The sequence below is a fragment of the Vanacampus margaritifer genome, chromosome 1 (assembly GCF_051991255.1).
Source record: "Vanacampus margaritifer isolate UIUO_Vmar chromosome 1, RoL_Vmar_1.0, whole genome shotgun sequence".
Taxonomy (NCBI): domain Eukaryota; kingdom Metazoa; phylum Chordata; class Actinopteri; order Syngnathiformes; family Syngnathidae; genus Vanacampus; species Vanacampus margaritifer.
The window spans coordinates 26,028,139-26,048,718 of NC_135432.1; the positions used below are offsets into that span (position 1 = coordinate 26,028,139).

A 20,580-nucleotide genomic window follows, 5' to 3' on the forward strand; every position below is an offset into this window, starting at 1 on the left:
AGTCGGGGTCTGGGGGGCTGTCGGTTGGTGGGGGTGGGGGCGGGGGCGACTTGGTTGGTGGGGGGGTGGTGGTGGTAGTGCCGGGGTGGGGGGTGCTGGGGTGGGGAGGGTGTCTGGGGATTTGGGGACCTGGGGGCGGTTGGGGCTGGGTTGGGGTGGGTGGCAGGGGTGGGGGGTCGTGGGGGAGCGGGGGTTGTGGGCCGGTGGGGTGCCTGGTGGGCCTGCAGTGCCCCGTCCTGCTGCGTTGGGTTGGGGGCGCGGGCCGCGTTGGGGTGGGGGGCGCTCCGGCTCCGGGGTTTGCTCTCCGGCCGGTGGCCCCTGCGGGGCCCGGGGGTCGTCCTTTGGCGCGGCCGCGGCCTGGGGGGCCCTGAGGTGTTGCGCTTGCTCTGTCCTGGCGGGGGTCGACGGCTCCCCTCTTTGGTGGAGATTTTCATGCATGCTAGATCCACCACACCAGCATCTATCGAGACTCAGACACAATTTGTTTCTCCCTCAGGTCATTGATTCGGTGGAGGCTAGTGTCTGTGGATCTCACTCTGCTTCGTCTGTCCTTTCTACCTTTCCTCAGTTTCTCCTTTGGGCCCTTGAGGTTTCCCTGATTTGTTGGAGTTTAGATGTCTCTGGGGTTGGTGAAGGTTAGTGGCCCGGTGGGTGGTGTCTGGTCGGTGCTGGGCTTCGCTTTTCTTTCTTTTCTTTGGTCCCTCTTCGGGTCTCCTGGCGGCCCCACGACTCTGGCTGGATTTTGAAGTGTTCGGTTTAGGTGAACGGTATGGGAATTCTTATTTTTGTTTCTTTTTCACGCACGCACGCACGCACACACACACGCACGCATACACACACGCACAAACACACATACAAAAAAAAAAAAAAAAATGTCCCCATTTTATTTCAATTATTTTATACTGTCTTGCCTTTGTCTGTGTGTGCCTTTATTTGGAGCGCTGTTCATGTTGTACCCGGTCTGGCCACTGAGGGGCAGAGTGGATCCATGCGGTCCACTGTTAAATTGTAGCCACATTAGAGAGTAGAAGGAAAAAGTCACGATCAAGTTATTCCAATAAAAGTATTTTTTTCAGTGTTTTTTTCTTTTGAGTGATAAAAGTGCCGCGAGTAGCGGGCTAATTAGCATTAGCAAGTCAGACTGGAGTAGATCATTACAATTCCTTGCACATCTATAGATTGAAGCAAAAAATCATTGTCAATCAAATACTTTTGAATAAAAAATCGATCTTAACTCTTTGACCGCCAAAAACGTTTAAAAACGTTTAGTAAAATCCAAATGAGGGGACAATGGCTGGGGAAGGGAAGAGAACATGGCGACCGGTTGCAAGCAGCTCACGCTTGAGCATTTTTTTCAAAGACGAAAAGCATCGACCAATGCTAAAGAGCACATTGATGATGATGATGGTGACTCCGAGGTTGACGCCGAAGTTGGAAGCGTTGACGCGGCGGCTTCGATCCCGTCGTAAAGCCTCACCGGCTAGCGATGCTAAAGCCGGAAAGCGTGGTGCACAACCGAGCACTTCTTCACAGGCGGACGTTCAATCGGACGATGACGAGTAACCCGAGTCCAATGCATATTCATCGGAGGAGTGGGTACAGTCTGATCACGGAGAAGACACTGGTTCTGGACTACGATGCCACAATGAATGGAGTGGATAAGATGGATCAGAACATCTCTTGCCACCAGGTATAGGAACTGAAGGACATGAGGAAGCCAGACGTAACACCACCGTAACGTCACCGTATCATGATCCTGAGAGTAGACTTGATGACAACATGGCCAAACACACACTGCAGTATATACCTGCTACTCCCTGGAAAAAAAGGCCGGCAAGAAAGTGTAGGGTCTGCACGCGAAGGGGCAATCGCAGTGAAACTAATCTGTGGCGCAAATCCTGTTGTGTCCCCTTGCACGCAGGGGAGTGTTACACAATATACCACAGAAAAAGAAAAACTGTGTAGTTGAAACATCCACACAATTGTAAATAGTACCACAGTTGCACACATTTGTAAATAGTTTGCCAAATTGTTTTGTCAAATTGTTACACTGTTGAATGTAAATAAATGTATTTTGCTATAAAAAAACACATTTTTTATTGTTGGTGGTAGTGTTTTACAGAAGTAAAGCACTGTTTAGGTGTTTGTGGCATCATTCATGGAAAAAAAAGGTGTCAAATTCAACAGAGTGCATGAAATAACATCGTTTCATAAAAAGCTTTATTTCTCCGCATTTTGGTCCAAAACAGAGCATTTAGGTGAAACTAACCTATTTTCTATTGTTGATTACTGAAAAACTGAATAAAGTAGAAACAAACTTTTTTTTTCCGATGAAAGATGAGAGTTCAATCTTTCATTTGGTAGTATCTGTGTTTCCATAGTCTAAACACAACATTTTCTGTGGAACTTGAAAGATCAGTCAAAATGCTTAAATCAGCTGGCACCCACATGTTCTCTTTTCTGAAAATGCTTGGCAGTCAAATAGTTAATCAAAAATCGATTCTGAATCAAATCGCAGACCCAAAAATCGGAATCAAATCCAATCGTGAGATATTCAAAGATTCCTACCCCTACTATCTACTGGCTAACCCTAAGTAGTTCTAACACAATAAATCAACTATCAAGTCCACATTTTCAATTAAAAAACAACAAAAAAGGCATTTGAGGACTAAACATTTCAAAACATTTAGCAAGCAATTAACAAAATATTTCATTTTGTTTTTCATTGTTTGTATGTTTTTAATCCCTCTGGTATTCATATAAAGACACATCCGACTTGGAATTGACCATCATAATACCTGTTTATTGTATGAATACACCCACCCTGTATACTGTAAATATAGAAAGTATTAAAGTATGGTTTCCTTACACACCAGAGCTTTTGTTTCTGAGCTGCATTGAGCACAACTGCATAAATAAGCAATAATTCAGCAGCAAGCAAATTATAAACCCACAAATTTTTCACTTTGTCATGATAACATTAAACACAAAACACAAATGTGCTTGCCTAAGCATACAAACAACACTCACTAGAGGCTCTAATTGGACGTTTTAATAATCGGTCAAGTGTTGCTTTTTGTTTCTCGATGGGAACAATCAGCCACTGCATGTTTCTCTGAAATTCATTAGCTGGAATGAACTTCAGACAGTTTTGAACCAGCACACGATTAAAACCACATTTTCTCTCCTAATGAGCAATTAACTGAGGGGAGATAACGGAGAAAGAGCAGAAGGCAGAGAGCCTTTAGAGTAATGCATCTTTGGCGATAATCCTTCCTTTGTTAGATTGTTAGCCATATTTTTGTTTCCAATGAGTTTTGTTAAAGTATCATGAATGAACAAGAGGAAGAAGACATTGGAAGCAAAGAACATACTCAGGAGATTCAACCCTTAAATTGCATCCTGATTCCATCTCTTCTCCAACATGTGAAGTAATGATGTCCAAGCGACCAAAAGCATTTTGCCTGTAATCAAAGTCAGGGGACCTTCGTATCTCCCCAAGGTTGCAGAGTAACAGCACCAAAGCACGGCGGCGACATCACACTAATCCAATGGAGTGTCAGCCAAAGAACCTGACTGATTACCTCTTTTATGGAAAGTGACTGAGAGAGGAAAGTGCCCATCTGGTCAGCCTCAGAGCACCCAAATCACAAGGCTATTCATTGCCAGCACTCCAAGGCCTACTTCTAAATACGACTCCTGACAATATACTACAAGACGGGGCCCAAAAGACTCAAGTTGGGTGAAAGCACAAATCACATTAAGGTCTCGTGTATATGCAGTGCAACATAGTCAAGCAGTGGCACAGCAGAGGATGTCAGGAGAAATCACCTTTCAAACCGTTGCCCCTTTGGCTGGAAATGACTTCTTTCAGCTTTTCCAATTAGCACAATTAGAGTTGCTTGAAAAGAGGTGTGAACAAGATTGTATTTATTTTTTTGATGCAGCAACAATTTGCCCCTGAAACGGATTACGGTCTTGCCTTGACATACGAGTGTGTTAACGTGTACGTTTTTTTTTTTTAATACGAGCTGACACTTGACCAATTTGTAAAATTGTGTGTTTCAGACCCCCACCAATAGATGGCAGCAGCACACTTCATAACAGCCAGCCATCATCAATTCACATTGGGTTCCTCGAAGTGGCAGGACAATAACACATCTGTACGGGTAGATCATGACTGAACTAGAAATGAGCCTTTTTTTTTTTTAGGGGTAGCAGCGTCACTTTTAGAAATAGAAGGCCGATTTATTTTTATAGCGCATTTCATACGCAAGGTAACTCAATGTTATTTACTGCAGTGTACATGATTAAAAGTACAACATAACAACAAAGAGCAAAGAACATTTAAAAACAACAGAGAGAAAAAACCTTTTGTGAAAATAACCGGCTAAAATGATTTATAATGCTTTAAAAGAGCTCAATCACAAGCATGAAAAAGAAAAGGTTTTAACCTGGATTTAAAAATGCTCGCAGTTGGGGCTGACTTCATTTCGGTTGGGACCTCATTCAGTTTGTGTGTAGCATATGCTTGCTGCTTTACCATGGTTTGTTTGAACTCTCTAATTGAACAGAGTCTGCAAATCTCACAGCCTACTGGATTTATATTCATGAGCATTTCTTCAACCCAAAAATATATCTTTACTGTCGTATGTTCTATACGTGTACGCAGCCCCACGAGTCTGATCACGGTATTTGTAGAACATGAACATGAATTAAACAGCAAAATCCACCCGTTTTTTATCCATGTCAGGGGACGGCCATTTTGCCACTTGCTGTCGACTGAAAATGACGTTGTTGCTCAAGGCTCCAGTAACGACAAATTGCAGTTTGACCAAATTTAGAACAGGTGAGCTGTGATTGATCATTACCTGATCCCTGAGCAACTGTGATGTCATTTTCAGGCGACAGCAGTGAGATGGATGAAAATGGGCTGCTTCATTTATATTCCACAAACACAATTTTCATCAGAATGTTTTGTTTAGACCAGGGGGAGCGCATAGAACATATATAGAAAAGAAAATTTGGGGGTTGACTTCCCCTTTATTTCATGTATTCAGCACCTAAACCTAGTAGAACTTTAAAGTCTGTTCCATAGCTGACTGGGAACCAGTGATGTTAAAAAGACTTGGGAAAAAGTTGAAGTAAAATGCTGAGATTGCTTTGTTGTCAGAAACTAAGCTATAGCGTTCTGAATGAGAGGCAGCTGTTTTATGCTCTTTTGGGAGATTCCAGTCAGAAATTGTTGAGAAAATAAAAGCATGAATGAGGTTCTCCTGGTCTCCTTGGAACTCGAAACCCTTCAATCTGGATATGTTTTTCAAATGGTTAGAAGGCTATTTTATTATTAATGTCATATGAACATGACATTGGGCTTGGTTTTTAAGGACAGTGACTCCAGGTATTCACTAACAACAACCCTCTTGACTTTTTTTGTGGTATAACTGATCGGAAACGTTTGTTCACCACTACAGTTACACAATACCACCATTGAACTGTAGTCATCAATGGACATTGTAACTGTGGGTTACCTGCAAAGCTGCAATAATTAACATTAATATTTTGCAGACTTTGACCCAAAGGGATTCAAAACCTGATACGAAGAGCTCGATCAAGGAACAGAGAACAAAGTGCTTAACATAAATGAATACGGTGCACTCCAGCAAATATGTATTTATTCATTTATTCATCGATTTATTTATTCATTCATTCATTCATTTATTTATCTATCTATCTATTTATTTATTTATTTTACACAACCTTGAGATTCATTTATGCGGCATACTATGCATTAAAATACTCCCGCTAATATGGGCCATTGCTCTCAAATGAGTTCTGGCAATGTGTCCATGCAAACGTTTAATTTGTCGAACAAACAATTGCTCAATCGTGTTTTAAAAAAATTGGGTAAACATCTAAGAAGATGCATCAGCGTTCATTTTTAGATGAAAACATTCACAGGTGAGCCTAATCATCGTCAAAAGTTTAAACATTGATCTCACTGATCAATGGATAAAAGGTTTACTAAAAAGGCTGTACTCCTTTATGTTGAGCACAGTTTAGTTGAGAGTATACTCAGCCTCATCTGGTTTCAAAAGACTATCTCATATAGCATTATCTCTGAAGAAAATAACAGACATTTGCTTTTCCTTTAACTCAATCGCTTCATCGAGGTACTGCGGTTTCAAACGGAGAAGACTTCACAGGCTTGGGGAAACACACAAAGCCTTGTGTGACTCCTCAAGGGCAGCGACAAAGTAGTTGAGGTCATGCATGCCTGGAATATGTAAAAACCTCAACAAGATGGGACTAAATATGACCGTGTTAGACAGGTCAACACTGGTGTCTTACTACCAGCAAGAAAAAATGAGGGCATCTTCTTTAAAACACTGACTGACAGCATACATTTCAACAAGCCTTCATGAATAGAAAATGGCTTCATATGCCCTTGCAAAAAAGGATCTGAAATGCATTTGTGGTTTATTTGAATACCGATACTACTCGCTATGGCTCTTCTTATTCATGTTATTCAGATGTATTATTGATTATACATATACAGCGGAGACTAAAACATAATAAGTCAGCTGTCTTTTGAGGCATTTGAATGAAGATAAATAAATGAACAGTCAGATGACTTCTTTATTTTTGCATGAGATAGCTATCATTTTTATAAATCTAATGAAAATAGTAACTAACCACTTTTTCCTCCAATTTTACATGTAATCATCACTTAGTTACATTCAACAGCTGCAGGCAAACTGTAGTCTAGTGTTAAAAATTCCTAAAGGTGCTCATTTAATACCGTAAGACTACTGTAATATCAACGCAAACGTTAAACTGCAACTGAATTTGTTGTTGAACACTAACAAAATGACTAGTAACAAATTATACATTATCGGTTATTTGACTAATCCAAACATTCTTTCAAATGTTTGGCTAACTATTGTACTTTCTTCTTTACAAAGACAGCAAAGAACCAAGTAGCCGTGAGCCAGTCCCAGTGGCTTAACCCTTACATATGCAGCATGGCTGCATAATTGATTTGAACGTATAGTAAGAATTTTAATAATGCATAATGTGAAAAGTCATAGATATTATCTCCAAGAGCCAAGTACCCTTTCAAAAAATATTGCACAGATCGCCACCAAAATAAGAAAATATCTACGACTGAGTTATTGAAACTCTGATTTATTTTATTTTAATTTCATATTTTAACCTTTATGTAACTAGGTAAGGTGAGGTGAGAAAACATTCTCATTTGCAATGCCGACGTGGCTTCAAACCCCCTGAGTAAAAAAGAGACTTGGAACTAAAATAAATTACCTTAAGATAGTGTATGAAATTGCCTCCTCTATCAAAAATGTGATTCTCACGCTTTATCCCACATATTAGCTCAAAATAAACAAAATAATCAAATTTATGTATATCAAACAATGAACACCTAGCACACTAGCAAACAATAGTTAAAAAATAGATGGTCAGAGACAATGAGAATTTATGCCATATACTGTAATGGCAATATTATATACTGTAGGTGAATAGAGAATAGAATACAATAGAATAGAATCGTCATTTGCTAGTAGAGTACCATAAAAGTCGTTGAAAGAAACCCTTACTACCCAGTAAGGTTCTAAATGACACACTTCTGAATGAACCTATCTTCTCACTTCTACAAAATCGATGAAAGATAACATTTTTAGTCCATGATTACATTTCAAGCATGTACTGTTAGGAACTCACAAAACTTGAATATGAGCCAACTACAGCGATGACCTTTGTTCTGCACACAGAAAAATCTCTGGGCCAGGTTCTGCCAAAGGGAAACAACAAAGCAATTTAATTTGCTTGCAATATAAATTTCAAAGGAAACTAACAATAATTACCATTTAGATGAGACTACAGATAGTTTGAAAGGACAGAAGAACAGAAATAGCGAGGGGGAAAAAAAGTCTTGGGTATGTTGGACAACTTGAAGGGTAAATTTATAAACCGTACCAGCCCTGAAATTGAAGAGGTGATTGCTTCCTCCAACATCCCGTGCTTCCATTTATTGATATATGTCTTACTGTCTAAAGTCATCCAAGAAAAAAAAAACATCACTCTTCACTGGCAAGTTTCCTTGATCTTGCCTGCAGATGGAGAAACGAACATTGATCACACAGTTACTCCTCCATGTGTGGGCAAACACATGCAGGCATCAAGTAATTTGGTGGCGGAGAAGCACAAACTCTAATTTAATTTACACGATGACCAGGCAACGCGCTGTAACATCTCCAAGGACAAACTCTAAGTCATCAATAAATTAGATAAGGAGAGAGGTACTTTGCAGACTTTCTTTGCCATCTTGACATTTTGTTCTGCGAAACATCATTGCTCAAAATGGCTTTAAAAAAAACTGTCCATTTGCCAATGCATTCAGATTCAAGGATTCACTTATTCAAAAACGAAGTGCTAAATATCTTCTGCTGTATTATAGCACAGTTTAGCTCAATGAATTGCGACTCAACTATGAATAAATTGTGTCACTCATTTGGGCTGAGAAAACTATGACTTGACTCGTGCTGTCTTGAATGGGCCTCAAAGTTCACTGCTTTTCAAGAGAGACTTTGGGAGACAGTATCTCATCTCTTGATTTCAACCCAGTATAGACTACAAAGTGAGTAGATGGCAATCACTACATTTTCAATGGTCCATGTGCTCATTTCTAGACTCCTTCAATATCAAAGTATTTACCTAGCCTTACCTAAAAGGGACGGATAGGTGGTATTTTGGCTAGGTGACAAGTTCAGCATTCACCTGAATGTACCACAGTGACTTCAATAATCAAATAAAGGCGTCGACCACATTGCTAGCTTGATGAGCAGCAAGTGCCTCATGCTAAAGACAGCTGGGAAAAGAGTTATGTTATGAGTTATGAGTCATGTTTTCCAATTCTGATAAAACTACTGCTCTTCACTTATGGTGTCCATATTTTGATTTGCGAAAAAGAGGACACTTGGCCTGGTGTAACAGGACAGATTAACCCTCCCGACACTTTAACTAGAGGGTTAAAACGTCCTAGGACAGATTAATCCCCGGGGGTTAAGGAGTCCTATAGGACAGGTTTTACCCACTGTCAAATCGAGTCTAAAATCGTCAAATTCATGACTCGAGTCCGACTCGAGTCACAAGTCACATAACTTGAGTTCACACCTCTGCAGAGCGCAATCAGTGAGTTAAAGCTCTGTGCTGATCCAGCTCAGGACGTTATTTGAATGCTTGGGAAGTGAGCTATGCAAAATGCTAGCCTACTAAATCCCTAGGGATGCCCGGAAAGGATGTAAAAAAAAAAAAAGTAGGCATGTATGGGCAAAATGGGACGTTTGGTCACCCTATTTGCTGTCACTTTCATGACAAGTAAACCATCTGGCACTCACTATTTTGTGCCCACCACAATAGTATGTGGCTTGAGGCTTGGCAAGATGGCTTTGTGAAATTGTAGCGCGCATTCTCGCGATTCCATCTGCCTCACAATGCTAGCATCTGACTGCCTTGGGAGAGACAAAATAGTGATTCAACCCTGCATCGAAATAAGAGCGACTTTCTGTGGCTGGATTATGGGTATCATAAAGTATCATCTCATATGGAGAGCCATCAAAGTGTGGAAGCCTTTGAATCCTGACTCTGATGTTCCGTCCCCTTTGCCCGTGTGTGCGTATGAGTCAGCCACCCTCCTGAGCTCCTGTACAGAGGTACGGTCGAGTGTGTTATTATCGCTTCCCCCTGTTAAGTAGGTGGCACATCATTCACTTGAATGTCTCAAAAATCTTGAGAATTGCACGTTAAGTTTAGAAAACACTCCTCAGACTTTTGGTGTTGCATTTGATTCTGCATCTTACACTGATCTAGAGGAGATATGCTAATTGAGTTGAGGTCTGGATCAGTGAGTTCTTGGAATTGGAATAACCTTACCAAAGTACTTGAAATGCTTAACAGAATAACAAGGTGCCTAGAAAAAAGACTATTTCAGTTTATCAAGGTATCGCAAATTAACAAGGAAATTCACAGTGGAAGGGAATATCTTTAAAATGGCAAGCAAGAAAAGTGTACAGTAGAAGTTGTTATTAAAATCAGGAAAATATGGAGGTGCTACTTCTTGATTGATAAAAATTGATGGGAAAAAATAAAAATGAAATAAGATCTTCTTGGAAAGGTTATTACAAAAAAAAAAAAAGATTAACCAATCTCAAAGAGCAGAGCTGAGCAGAAATGCAATTCACAAACAACTATGGTGACGAACTGAATTATGTGCAATTCAAATTTTGTAGCCAACTCTAATTATTTAGTCTATCCTTCTACACCTTGAATTTTTTATCCCATTACTGTAATTTTTTCCCCCATTACTGTATATCTTTAAAAAGCAGCTGTGGTGCAGACATATTAAGGGCATACAGTGTATTTGGATCTTGCAAAACACAGTGCTAGGTTAAATGAGGAAATTATGAAAATCAGGCACGATTGATTTTTCTTTGTCACCTTGCTTGTTTCTAAAATTCCTTATAACATTCCCTGATAATTAATAATTCCCTAAAACACTCATATGATTCCACCTGGTTGTGCAAATTAAAAGTATGTCAGTTTACTGTATGTGGCATGTATATTGTGCACCTGAAAAAATTTAAAGTAAGAAATATATTTTTGTCACCATGGATTTCAACGTTGTCAAGGGTTATGAGTCAGATGATGAGGCAGTAGTTTCAGACTTAGTATCTCACTGACCCAGTTACTAATTGACGCTGATTAGCTCTGAATGATATGAATGAGCAGAAAAATGTAACCCTATATTTAGCATTTTACACAATCAGCGGTCTACAGGGATTACTTGTATCCCTGATTATGGCTGTGTGATTTAATTAAACCATTTACATCCCGTCAATCTCCTCTCTCCTGTATGGTGCCCACTCTGTTAATTACGTCTATCCTGTCACCTAAATTGCGCTCATATTAGTGTCATGGCATTTTAGTCTTATGCATAATTCCTGCCAAATAGCCACCAGATGAGACCGATGCAGAGTGTGCTTATGAAGGTAAATAGAGTGGTTGACTATGGTCATAAAAGAGGAATGGAATTATGTGGAAGCTATCATCCAATAAGGATCTGTTGGCACTATTATAAAAAGAGAGAAAAAAGCATGTCTCACTTCTAAGGTGATCTTACTGTTATGATGTACCACATCAACTGTGGTGTTTTTCACCTTTTTCAAAGAAACAAGAATCTGATCATTCTATCATCGTCGGTTCAAATCTGACACAGACTGCAGCAATGATTATTCAATAGGACCACCCATGTTGGGGCCCCGCTGTTATTGCATTTCCATGAAAGCGGTGAACATTTTGTGATTTAGGAGCAATTTTTCATACAAGCCAACTTTGATTGCTTCTTTAAAAAGGGAAGGGACGGTTATGCTGTAGGTGAAATCAGCAGTCATCTAGTCTTTAAGTTGAAAAATGAAATAGGATTCACATTTCTCAAATGTGTCCTTTGAGTATTTCATGTGTGAATTTTTTACAAGAAAAGGAAATGAAAGGAATGCTTTTAGCATGAGCTGTTGTTTGAGATTTGGTAAGGGGCAATAGAATTCACGACCAGCATCTAGAGCTGCCCACTTGTTTGGTTCAGAATTGCTTAACCAACAACATTGCACCTCTCCACCACCACCCACACGAAAAGGTCAGGTCAAATTAAGGACACCTGGACAGCCTTTCATACTGACCACGTCTCCCAGGAAACTCACAAATTAAAATAAAATCTTCCAACATTCTCCTAAGCACAAATAACGAGTCAGATTAGATTTTTTAGCATGCTAAATTACATTTTGGCATTCATGGCACAACGCAAAATGAATAACAGATTAACAAACTTCGTAACATGCTGTAAGGTGGACACGCTCCTGCAAGGAAAGATGTTTCTAGGATATTAAAATTTCCAACCACCTCATAAGTAATCAATCATTTTTGGTGTTTCCTGAAAAATCTGAAAAAAAATGACAAAGGCGATTATTTTAAGAAGGTATCGATATTTTTAAACTAGGGAGTTACTTTTCTATCATTTTGTAAAATGATAATCCTTAGGTTGTTTTCACTCTAGCACTTTTAATTTATTTATTTAGCATTACTTTGTTTTCCCCTTTGTTGTAGTTTGTTTGGCCAGACTGACCAATTCAACTGATATGATCTAAAAGTAGTAGTCTGGTAGATTATTGACCTTTTTATTGTTATTAATTGGTTGAAGAGCCCACTCAGTCTTCCATCACCAAGTGGCTGATTGGGGTTATTACTTGAGCATTGTAAGCAGAGAGTAAAGAGTCAGATGAAATGTGTACACTTTATTTAGAACTAAATGCTCTGTCCTGACAGTAACTCTGACATTGCTGTTGAACAAAGTTCCACGCATGTTTTAACCGTAAAGGCAAAACTTTAATGTATTATATTATAATCCAAATTCGGTAACACTGCAGTTAAAACTACCAGATGCAGCAATGATGCGCGCCCATGTAATTTTCTTTGAAAGGCCCTTTGGTCCTTTTTTGAGAGAACAAATGAGCCCACTTTGGGTTCCAAATAAAACACTATTCTGGGCTCTTTCAATGGCCTTGTCACTTTGATTATGTTCACAGACCATTTTTGTTTACTTATATTGGACACAGAGTCGATGAAACAAAACTTTGATAGTCACTCTGATCCTTCATACTGTCTCCCATCTCATTTAAAATAAGACAATTTTGTGCTTATTTTTGCTTTATAATGTGTCTAGTAGGAGCATTAACAAAAGGTAGACATGCACCAGGATTTGTTTAAATGGACATCTCTCATTCATCCTACAATGTAAAAGATAAAAAGCACGTTTGTCAGTGCCTTCTAAAAGCTGACCTTATCATTATTTAACTGTCCGATTAAATCAGGCCAACATGAAGTGGGTGCGGGTGAGATTGTAAAAATGGAAGCAAGAACACAACAATAGCTTCAGGACTTCACAATGACTTGAAGACTAGATTGCTGACCCTGAGAAATATATCTTGTTTTGGCTAGTGTGAACACTCTGCACTTTCAAAATTACAATTCTCCAGGTACTCACAAAATATTTGCGGCGTCTGGGTAAACGATAAACAAACCAGAGAGCAAGCGTGATATCACTGGATACACTTGGTGTCATTCCCAGTACATTTATTCACCCTCTTATCCTTTATCGTAAGCCCAAACCTTCAAACTGATGCTATCCCAGCAGCAAAATGGGAATATCATTATACTGTGCGAACACAGACGTACAGTGGCTACAGAAGAGGGAATTTTGGTCTAAAATCATCAGTTCTAAGCTCTATGGCACATATTCTTGTTATAAGGAGAATGGTCAATAAATTGCATCATTGTCATGGCAACCATGGGTAATCTATTTTAGTAATCTATAATATTTGTGGACCAGCTGAGACCTTCTAATGTTACTTTTGTACTTACGTTAACGTGTTCAGTTATTGCTTGTACCAACTTTGCTAAACATCATGCCTTGAAAACTACTTAATCACATTTTCAACGTATCTGCTCAGCATTGCTCTTTTGCAAATTGTTTCCTGGACTAATGATGTCACACAAAATAACTATTCACAGGTCTTACCAAGACTTGCCTGCACTGAATATGTATACTTTCATACATGCGCACAATGGATAATTGCAATAACCTAAGGTTCATTTAGTGAACTTGATATTAAAGTCATTTCTGAGAAGACAAGAAATTGCAATGCCAAATTTATGCGCATCTAGTCTGAAAGTTTATATATATACAGTATTTAACCCGTGGGCAGTATTTTATTTTGAAATGGCTTGGTCAGAACCAACAAAAAGCCAAAAAATGGTCACAATAACGCCTAGGGGATATATATATATATATAATGCTCTATTTTGGGCTTCATGTGTGCTGTACGACCGATGTCAGAGTCTGGTCCGCATTGCCGGCAGTAAGTCGAATTTGTTTCCGGTGAGGGTTGGACTCCGCCAAGGTTGCCCTTTGTCACCGATTCTGTTCATAACTTTTATGGACAGAATTTCTAGGCGTAGCCGAGGCGTTGAGGGGGTCCGGTTTGGTGGCCTCAGCATTGCATCTCTGCTTTTTGCAGATGATGTGGTGCTGTTGGCTTCTTCAAGCCGTGACCTCCAGCTCTCACTGGAGCGGTTCGCAGCCGAGTGTGAAGCGGTTGGGATGAGGATCAGCACCTCCAAATCCGAGACCATGGTCCTCAGTCGGAAAAGGGTGGAGTGCCCTCTCCGGGTCGGGGAGGAGGTCCTGCCCCAAGTGGAGGAGTTCAAGTATCTTGGGGTCTTGTTCACGAGTGAGGGTAGGTTAGAGCGGGAGATCGACAGGCGGATCGGTGCAGCGTCTGCAGTGATGCGGACGCTGTATCGGTCCGTTGTGGTGAAGAAGGAGCTGAGCCGAAAGGCAAAGCTCTCGATTTACCGGTCGATCTACGTTCCTACCCTCACCTATGGTCACGAGCTGTGGGTCGTGACCGAAAGAACAAGATCCCGGATACAAGCGGCCGAAATGAGTTTCCTCCGCAGGGTAGCCGGGCTCTCCCTTAGAGATAGGGTGAGAAGCTCGGTAATCCGAGAGGGACTCAGCGTCGAGTCGCTGCTCCTCCACGTTGAGAGGAACCAGTTGAGGTGGCTCGGGCATCTGGTTCGGATGCCTCCTGGACGCCTCCCTGGGGAGGTGTTCCGGGCATGTCCTACCGGCAGGAGGCCCCGGGGACGACCCAGGACACGCTGGAGAGACTATGTCTCTCGGCTGTCCTGGGAACGCCTTGGGGTCCCGTCGGATGAGCTGGCTGAAGTGGCTGGGGAGAGGGAAGTCTGGGCTTCCCTGCTAAAGCTGCTGCCCCCGCGACCCGACCCCGGATAAGCGGAAGAAGACGGACGGACGGACGGTGTGCTATTTTCTCACAATGAATGGCCTGATTGAGTCATGATGCACAGGCAATAATTTCAGGTATCTTCCAATTCTTGGGCTTTCGATGCGCTTGTGTATACATGTCCACACACTAATGGGATCTTAGGGTGACTATATTATGTCAGCTTGTCACTTTGACAAGAACATCTAGCAATCATTTTTGCATGCTTAGTGCAGTCCCTGCAACACATCTCATATCGCTGTAACGTTTCTGAGAAAAAAAATGACAAAAGGCTAAAGGTGAATTAAAACATTGGTGACATATTATGAGGGGCTTACTGCATAACATCAATACTGCAGCCGAAATACCAAAAATTGCTCATGCTCCCTTGAGTCTTAATTAACGAAAGAAGGGCCGCATGTTTTTATGGAATTTTTGATTAGGGTATCCAGGGAACATGCACTTTCATACCAAGGCGTTTTACTCTTCACAATATTATCCAACAATGACACTCATATATATGCCCTTTGTTTTTTTGGGGGGGATTTTTTTTTTGGACCTGTCGCTTTCGTTTGGTTCCACACTGCCGGTATCTTGACCTTCCTTCAACATTGACTCTATAATTCTGCTGTAAGGTTTTATTGTCCCCTGCATCGGCTGTGTGATGAACCACCATTAGCACTGACCTTTTTGGCTTGTTTACTAGTTTAAGAATAAAACTAATATATTGCCCTTTTTGGCATGGATGTGATGCAATGCTCCAGTCTTATTTTTGTCAGGTGTGAAATAAATCATACATACCAGGATCAGACTTGGAGAATGTATCCACATCCAGAAGATTCCTGTGGGGGGTTAAATGCAGTGAAAACAAATCTCTTCCATTACATTCTTTTCCATGCCTTGCAATTGCTTAAAGAACATATTGTATTCTGTATAATACAAGTTGTACTTTTTCTATCAAGACACCTATCTTAGACATCAGACAAATTATTATTTTTTTCAAAACAAGAACCCAAATTATTTTGTAGAATGTCTGATTCATGTTGGTTGCATGCTACAGTGTCTTAGGCGCAGCACCCAGTCAGCTTGCTATACGTTTTGGGACTCTGAAATTGCCATTTGACAAAGTCTCATTGGTGTACTGTTGGAAAAATAAACAATCAGTTAATTGATTGATTATTTCTACAGTATTACTGTCTTTGAATGTCTTTCAATGGAAAAATAAACAATCAGTTAATTAATTGATTATTTCGCCAGTAGTACTGTCTTTGAATGTCTTTCAAAGTATGAATCAATTATCTCGTTTGTATGTAAACATCTTTAAAATGTAACCATGTCCTTAGCTTTGAGGCAGAATGGCACTCCGCTAATTAAGCATTGCATTTTGGCGCAAATCCAGATAATGGGGTAGGTTTTTTTTTGTTTTGTTCTTTTCCACTTTTTATCAGTTTAATCTTGGACTGACTTCCTCATTCTGGTTTCTGATAGTATCTATAATATGAACCGCAGTGAACATATTACATGGGAATTTAGAAAGTCGGATGCCCTTATGGTGTTAATATTCCGATAATTCATTCCTAATTTTCAAATGTGACTTGAACAAACTTGAGTTAGATCTTTGTCACTGAAGTTAGATGGAGGGCTCTATTTTTGCGCCCAGTGCAATCTGGTGCAACTAGACCTGGTTCTGGTATTTTCACAGACACACGCAGCTGCGGGCAGTTGAAAATGTGCATTTTGTGCCGTTGTGAGTGTGAACACAGCTGGCTTCTCTCATACCCTTTAAAATTGGTTTGTGAGAGGCAAAGTCCTTGACATGTCAGAAGATGGAACTGATTTGCTCGAGTCCATGCAGGAGGTCAAAGTGTGCAAAGTACATTTATAAGGAGCTGCAATCAGAACTCCACGGGTGGATAATATAAAGTTGGCCAGGGCAATTGCGGATCTGCACTGTAAAGTGTACACTTGAAGACCGCCTGCCACAGCAATGATTGATGTCCGTGCGTTGACGCCCCAGCCGCCCGCATAGCTGTGCCACGGCCAGAGGTTTTTAAAAAATATATAATAAAGATGTTAATATTAATAATTAGTTTGATTAATTAATTTTGACAATGCTTCAGGGGGTTCGATGCACGTCATTCTGAATTAAATGTAACCAGAAACTGAATCTGTCTTCCTGTGGCCCGATCAAATTCATCAAAACCGCGTTAGACTATTTATGCCAATAGGTAGACGTGGTTCCAGTAGGCGTAAAGTTTAGACGACTATTATAGCAGAAAGCAGTTTTACAGCATTTGACTAGCAAACAGCTCAAGGTGTCAAATTGTCTGGGATGGCACCAGCTCACCTGTGACCCTAATGAAGACAAGCACTGTAGAAATTGAATGGATGGATAAGTTTTACCCTGGAACAAGTTTTTCCATTTTATTATTTCTTTGAGAATGTTATTTATTTATTCATTTATTTTTAAATATTTGCGAAATCTGAGGTCAATTAGTTTACTGTTATGAATGAACATCCGAATTCTGTTCATTTTTAGGCTACATTTAAGACATAGTTGAAGTTGGTTGTAACAAACGTTTTTGTTTCATGGGACTGAACCAAAATTCAAAGCCTATGTCCACTGAGATGTGTCACTATCGCAAGCAGGGCTGATCACAGGAGGGACTACACAGGAGCACCAGCCATTCATTATTCATTATTCAGGAGTGGACTGTAGAGACATTTAGCACACGCTAGGCTGATGGGTGCAACAAGGCTGATGAGGTTTTACAGCTCGGTTTAGTCGGCCTATGAGGTGACCTACCATTTATTCAGATGAGCCAGAATGGCACTAAACAGGATGCTAAGAGAAATTCCATTGTGTTTTTTTTTTTTATTATTATTTTTTTTTTATAATGGCCATGATAAGATATTTTCTGGCAGCGGGTCTCCCTTTCTGTGCCGAAATGCATCTTAATGCAAAAAAACCATAGGAAGAATCATAACATCAGGAAGGACTGTGAATATCAATGCTTATCTTCAAAGTCATGGCTGGAGCAGTATAGACTTTATAGAATGTCTTTAATAGCTCAAATGCAGGCACCTGCTGCTCAGATCAACCATTTCCCTGAGAGCAGGGGAATCAAAAGGTCACTGATTTGGTGGGGATGGGGGGAATGGGGGGTGGCGGAAATAAAAATAATTACAGTATGCACACAGGGGTCTGCTAAAGGCTTGTCAGTCCTAATGTTGTTATTGTAACACTAGATTTCAATGAGTACCATAGGAGACTGATGAATTGCAATTATAGATAGATAGATAGATAGATAGATAGATAGATTGATAGATAGATAGATAGATAGATAGATAGATAGCTAGATAGATAGATAGATAGATAGATAGATAGATAGATAGATAGATAGATAGATAGATAGATAGATAGATAGATAGATAGACAGTCAGAAATAAACTTTAGTAGATAATGGCAAATTATGTTTTACATATGTTCACTGTTAATGCTAACAACATGGGCACGTGGATGCGGAAGAGTTTGACCTTACCGGCACGAGACGGTAACTTCTATTTTAGTTGCGGGGACTCTCGTGTTGAGTGGGTCGAATTCCCCGATGGTTGCCATGATGCGCACACTGGAGGAGAAGCGACGCTAAACACCATCCGAGTAGAAAGAGAAAAATCTGACCATCTCAACTGGCTGATGACTACCGCTGTAAGTCCATGGTGGAGAACCTTCTTCGTCTTTTCCTGAGAGCCTGTGGAGGGACCGTGAAAGGAGCGCGCGCGGGAGTGAGAGAGAAAGAGAGAGAGAGAGAGAGAGAGAGAGAGCGAGAGCGAGAGAGAGAGAGAGAGCGCAGGTTGGGAACATGACCGACTAAACTTTACAGTTATTTCTTTATTCACGGTGCTCCCTTTTGTGTAGTAATTGAGATGCGTCAGCATGGAGTTGATTTATGAAAAAATAAAATGTTTACTGAAGCGGAGTAGTTTTTAGCTGTAAGAACAGTGTTCACCACTAGATGACAGACACCGCACAAGAACACAATCCCAAGACTGTGTGTTAGCTCCAAAGCTTTTGTAGTGTAATTGACCGTGGGTCTTTTATATTTGGGCATTAAAATATGTTAAGATTCTCTTCCGTACATTTGTTTAATTACAAAAAAAAAATGGTCATTGGTCTTTTTTTTTTTAATAGCATTTTTGTCGTAGCATTAACAAAAAATTAGGGCCCCTCCATTGTTGTTTAAGTTGCTCATCCCTGGTTTATACTGAAAAGAAGAAAACAATTGCATTGCATACAGTATGTCATGTCAATTGTTGCTTTTTTATAAACCAAGAGCTAGCTAGCATTGGCTCGCCTTTTATGCTTTCAAGACAACATGTTTGTATTTCTAACAGAAAAACAAATAGTACTTAAACTAGCTATTGATAACAACTGAAACAATATACTGTATTTACCTGCTTGTGTATAGTGATTAAAAAAATATATAACCTTAAGAAACTGGTGGTATTAAGGCTGGCACAAGACACAACACAATCACCATTAATCATTTGTAGTTGACAGCATCAAACATATTTCTTAAGTAAGGTTATGGACAGAGAATATCTTGCTTTTCTGAATCTGTTGTGTCATTGCTATTAATGCTCCCTGGATCACATTTCTGCATGACATGATTTCATACACAGTTGACTTAATTTACAGCTCTTTAATTACCAGTACAACTTTTTATATTATGTTGTTGTCATCTGCAGATGTTGAAAATGTAATGAGCCTATTTGAGTAGAAAGTACAGATATATGTTTTGATTTTATTTTTTTATAAGAAACAAATTATAAGCTGTTTGGGAAATGCATGGATGGATGAACTTAGCTGAAAAATAAACACCTAAGTACAGTTACAAAAGGAACAGTTATGTTGAGTGACTAACTACCATTGGGGTTGCAACACTACTTTTTGGGCCATCCATAAATAACTGATGAGCTCTGTGCAATTTTTTCCACCCATAAGCCCCATTTTCCAAAATAACTGATCTGTGATCATTCATCCAGTTTGCCAGGCATAGACCTTTCAGCCCATACCAACCAGTTAGTTGCATTCAGTGTCCAGAAAGGGTACCAATTTCAGTGCTTTGTAATGAATGACAGTCTGGCAAACTCTTGATGGGGGTACGAACGTTATGATAAACAAAACTTGGAGATAGTTTTACTGCAACACATGAGCTGAAAGTGTTTTTTCCCTAAACAAAATGTTTTTTGTTCTATTGAGCCACATCTGAGGGGCAATTACTGTTGTCCTTATTACTGTTATTGTGTTGTATAAACTGTATTATGCTCCTCTGCTAATTTTACAGCTGTTTTGCCAAATTAAAAATTAAAGATAGCAATCATCAAGGGATACAATCACTTTCTTATACAACATGCAAACGAATATAGTTTTTAGGTACTGAAAAATACCAGCATACACTTGTATTACAAAAAGTTGAAGCATCGTCTGCAGAGAGCAGAAGCTCTAACAACATTACTGTGATATTTTAAATGTTAAACATATCTGCTTCCAAATTTAATGAGCTCTTCCATGGCCCATGTTCCACCACTCTAGAATGCAGCTTTTGTGTAATCACACAGAAAGAGGTGCACTTACGAAGCACACACTGCACCTCAAACA

General features: G+C 39.9%; 1 protein-coding gene across 1 annotated transcript in view; it reads right to left on the reverse strand.

Moving 5' to 3' along the window:
* The window catches only part of cpne9 (copine family member IX), an 85,465-nt gene extending 66,770 nt beyond the window's left edge, over window positions 1-18,695 (reverse strand). Inside the window, exons 1-2 of the mRNA XM_077543399.1 lie at window positions 18,461-18,695; window positions 15,720-15,760 (exon numbers count right to left, since the gene is read on the reverse strand). Of these exons, the coding sequence (XP_077399525.1) occupies window positions 15,720-15,760; window positions 18,461-18,537 (118 nt within the window). The 5' untranslated portion in view covers window positions 18,538-18,695. The remainder of the gene's footprint in view (window positions 1-15,719; window positions 15,761-18,460) is intronic.
* Window positions 18,696-20,580: the final 1,885 nt, after the last annotated feature.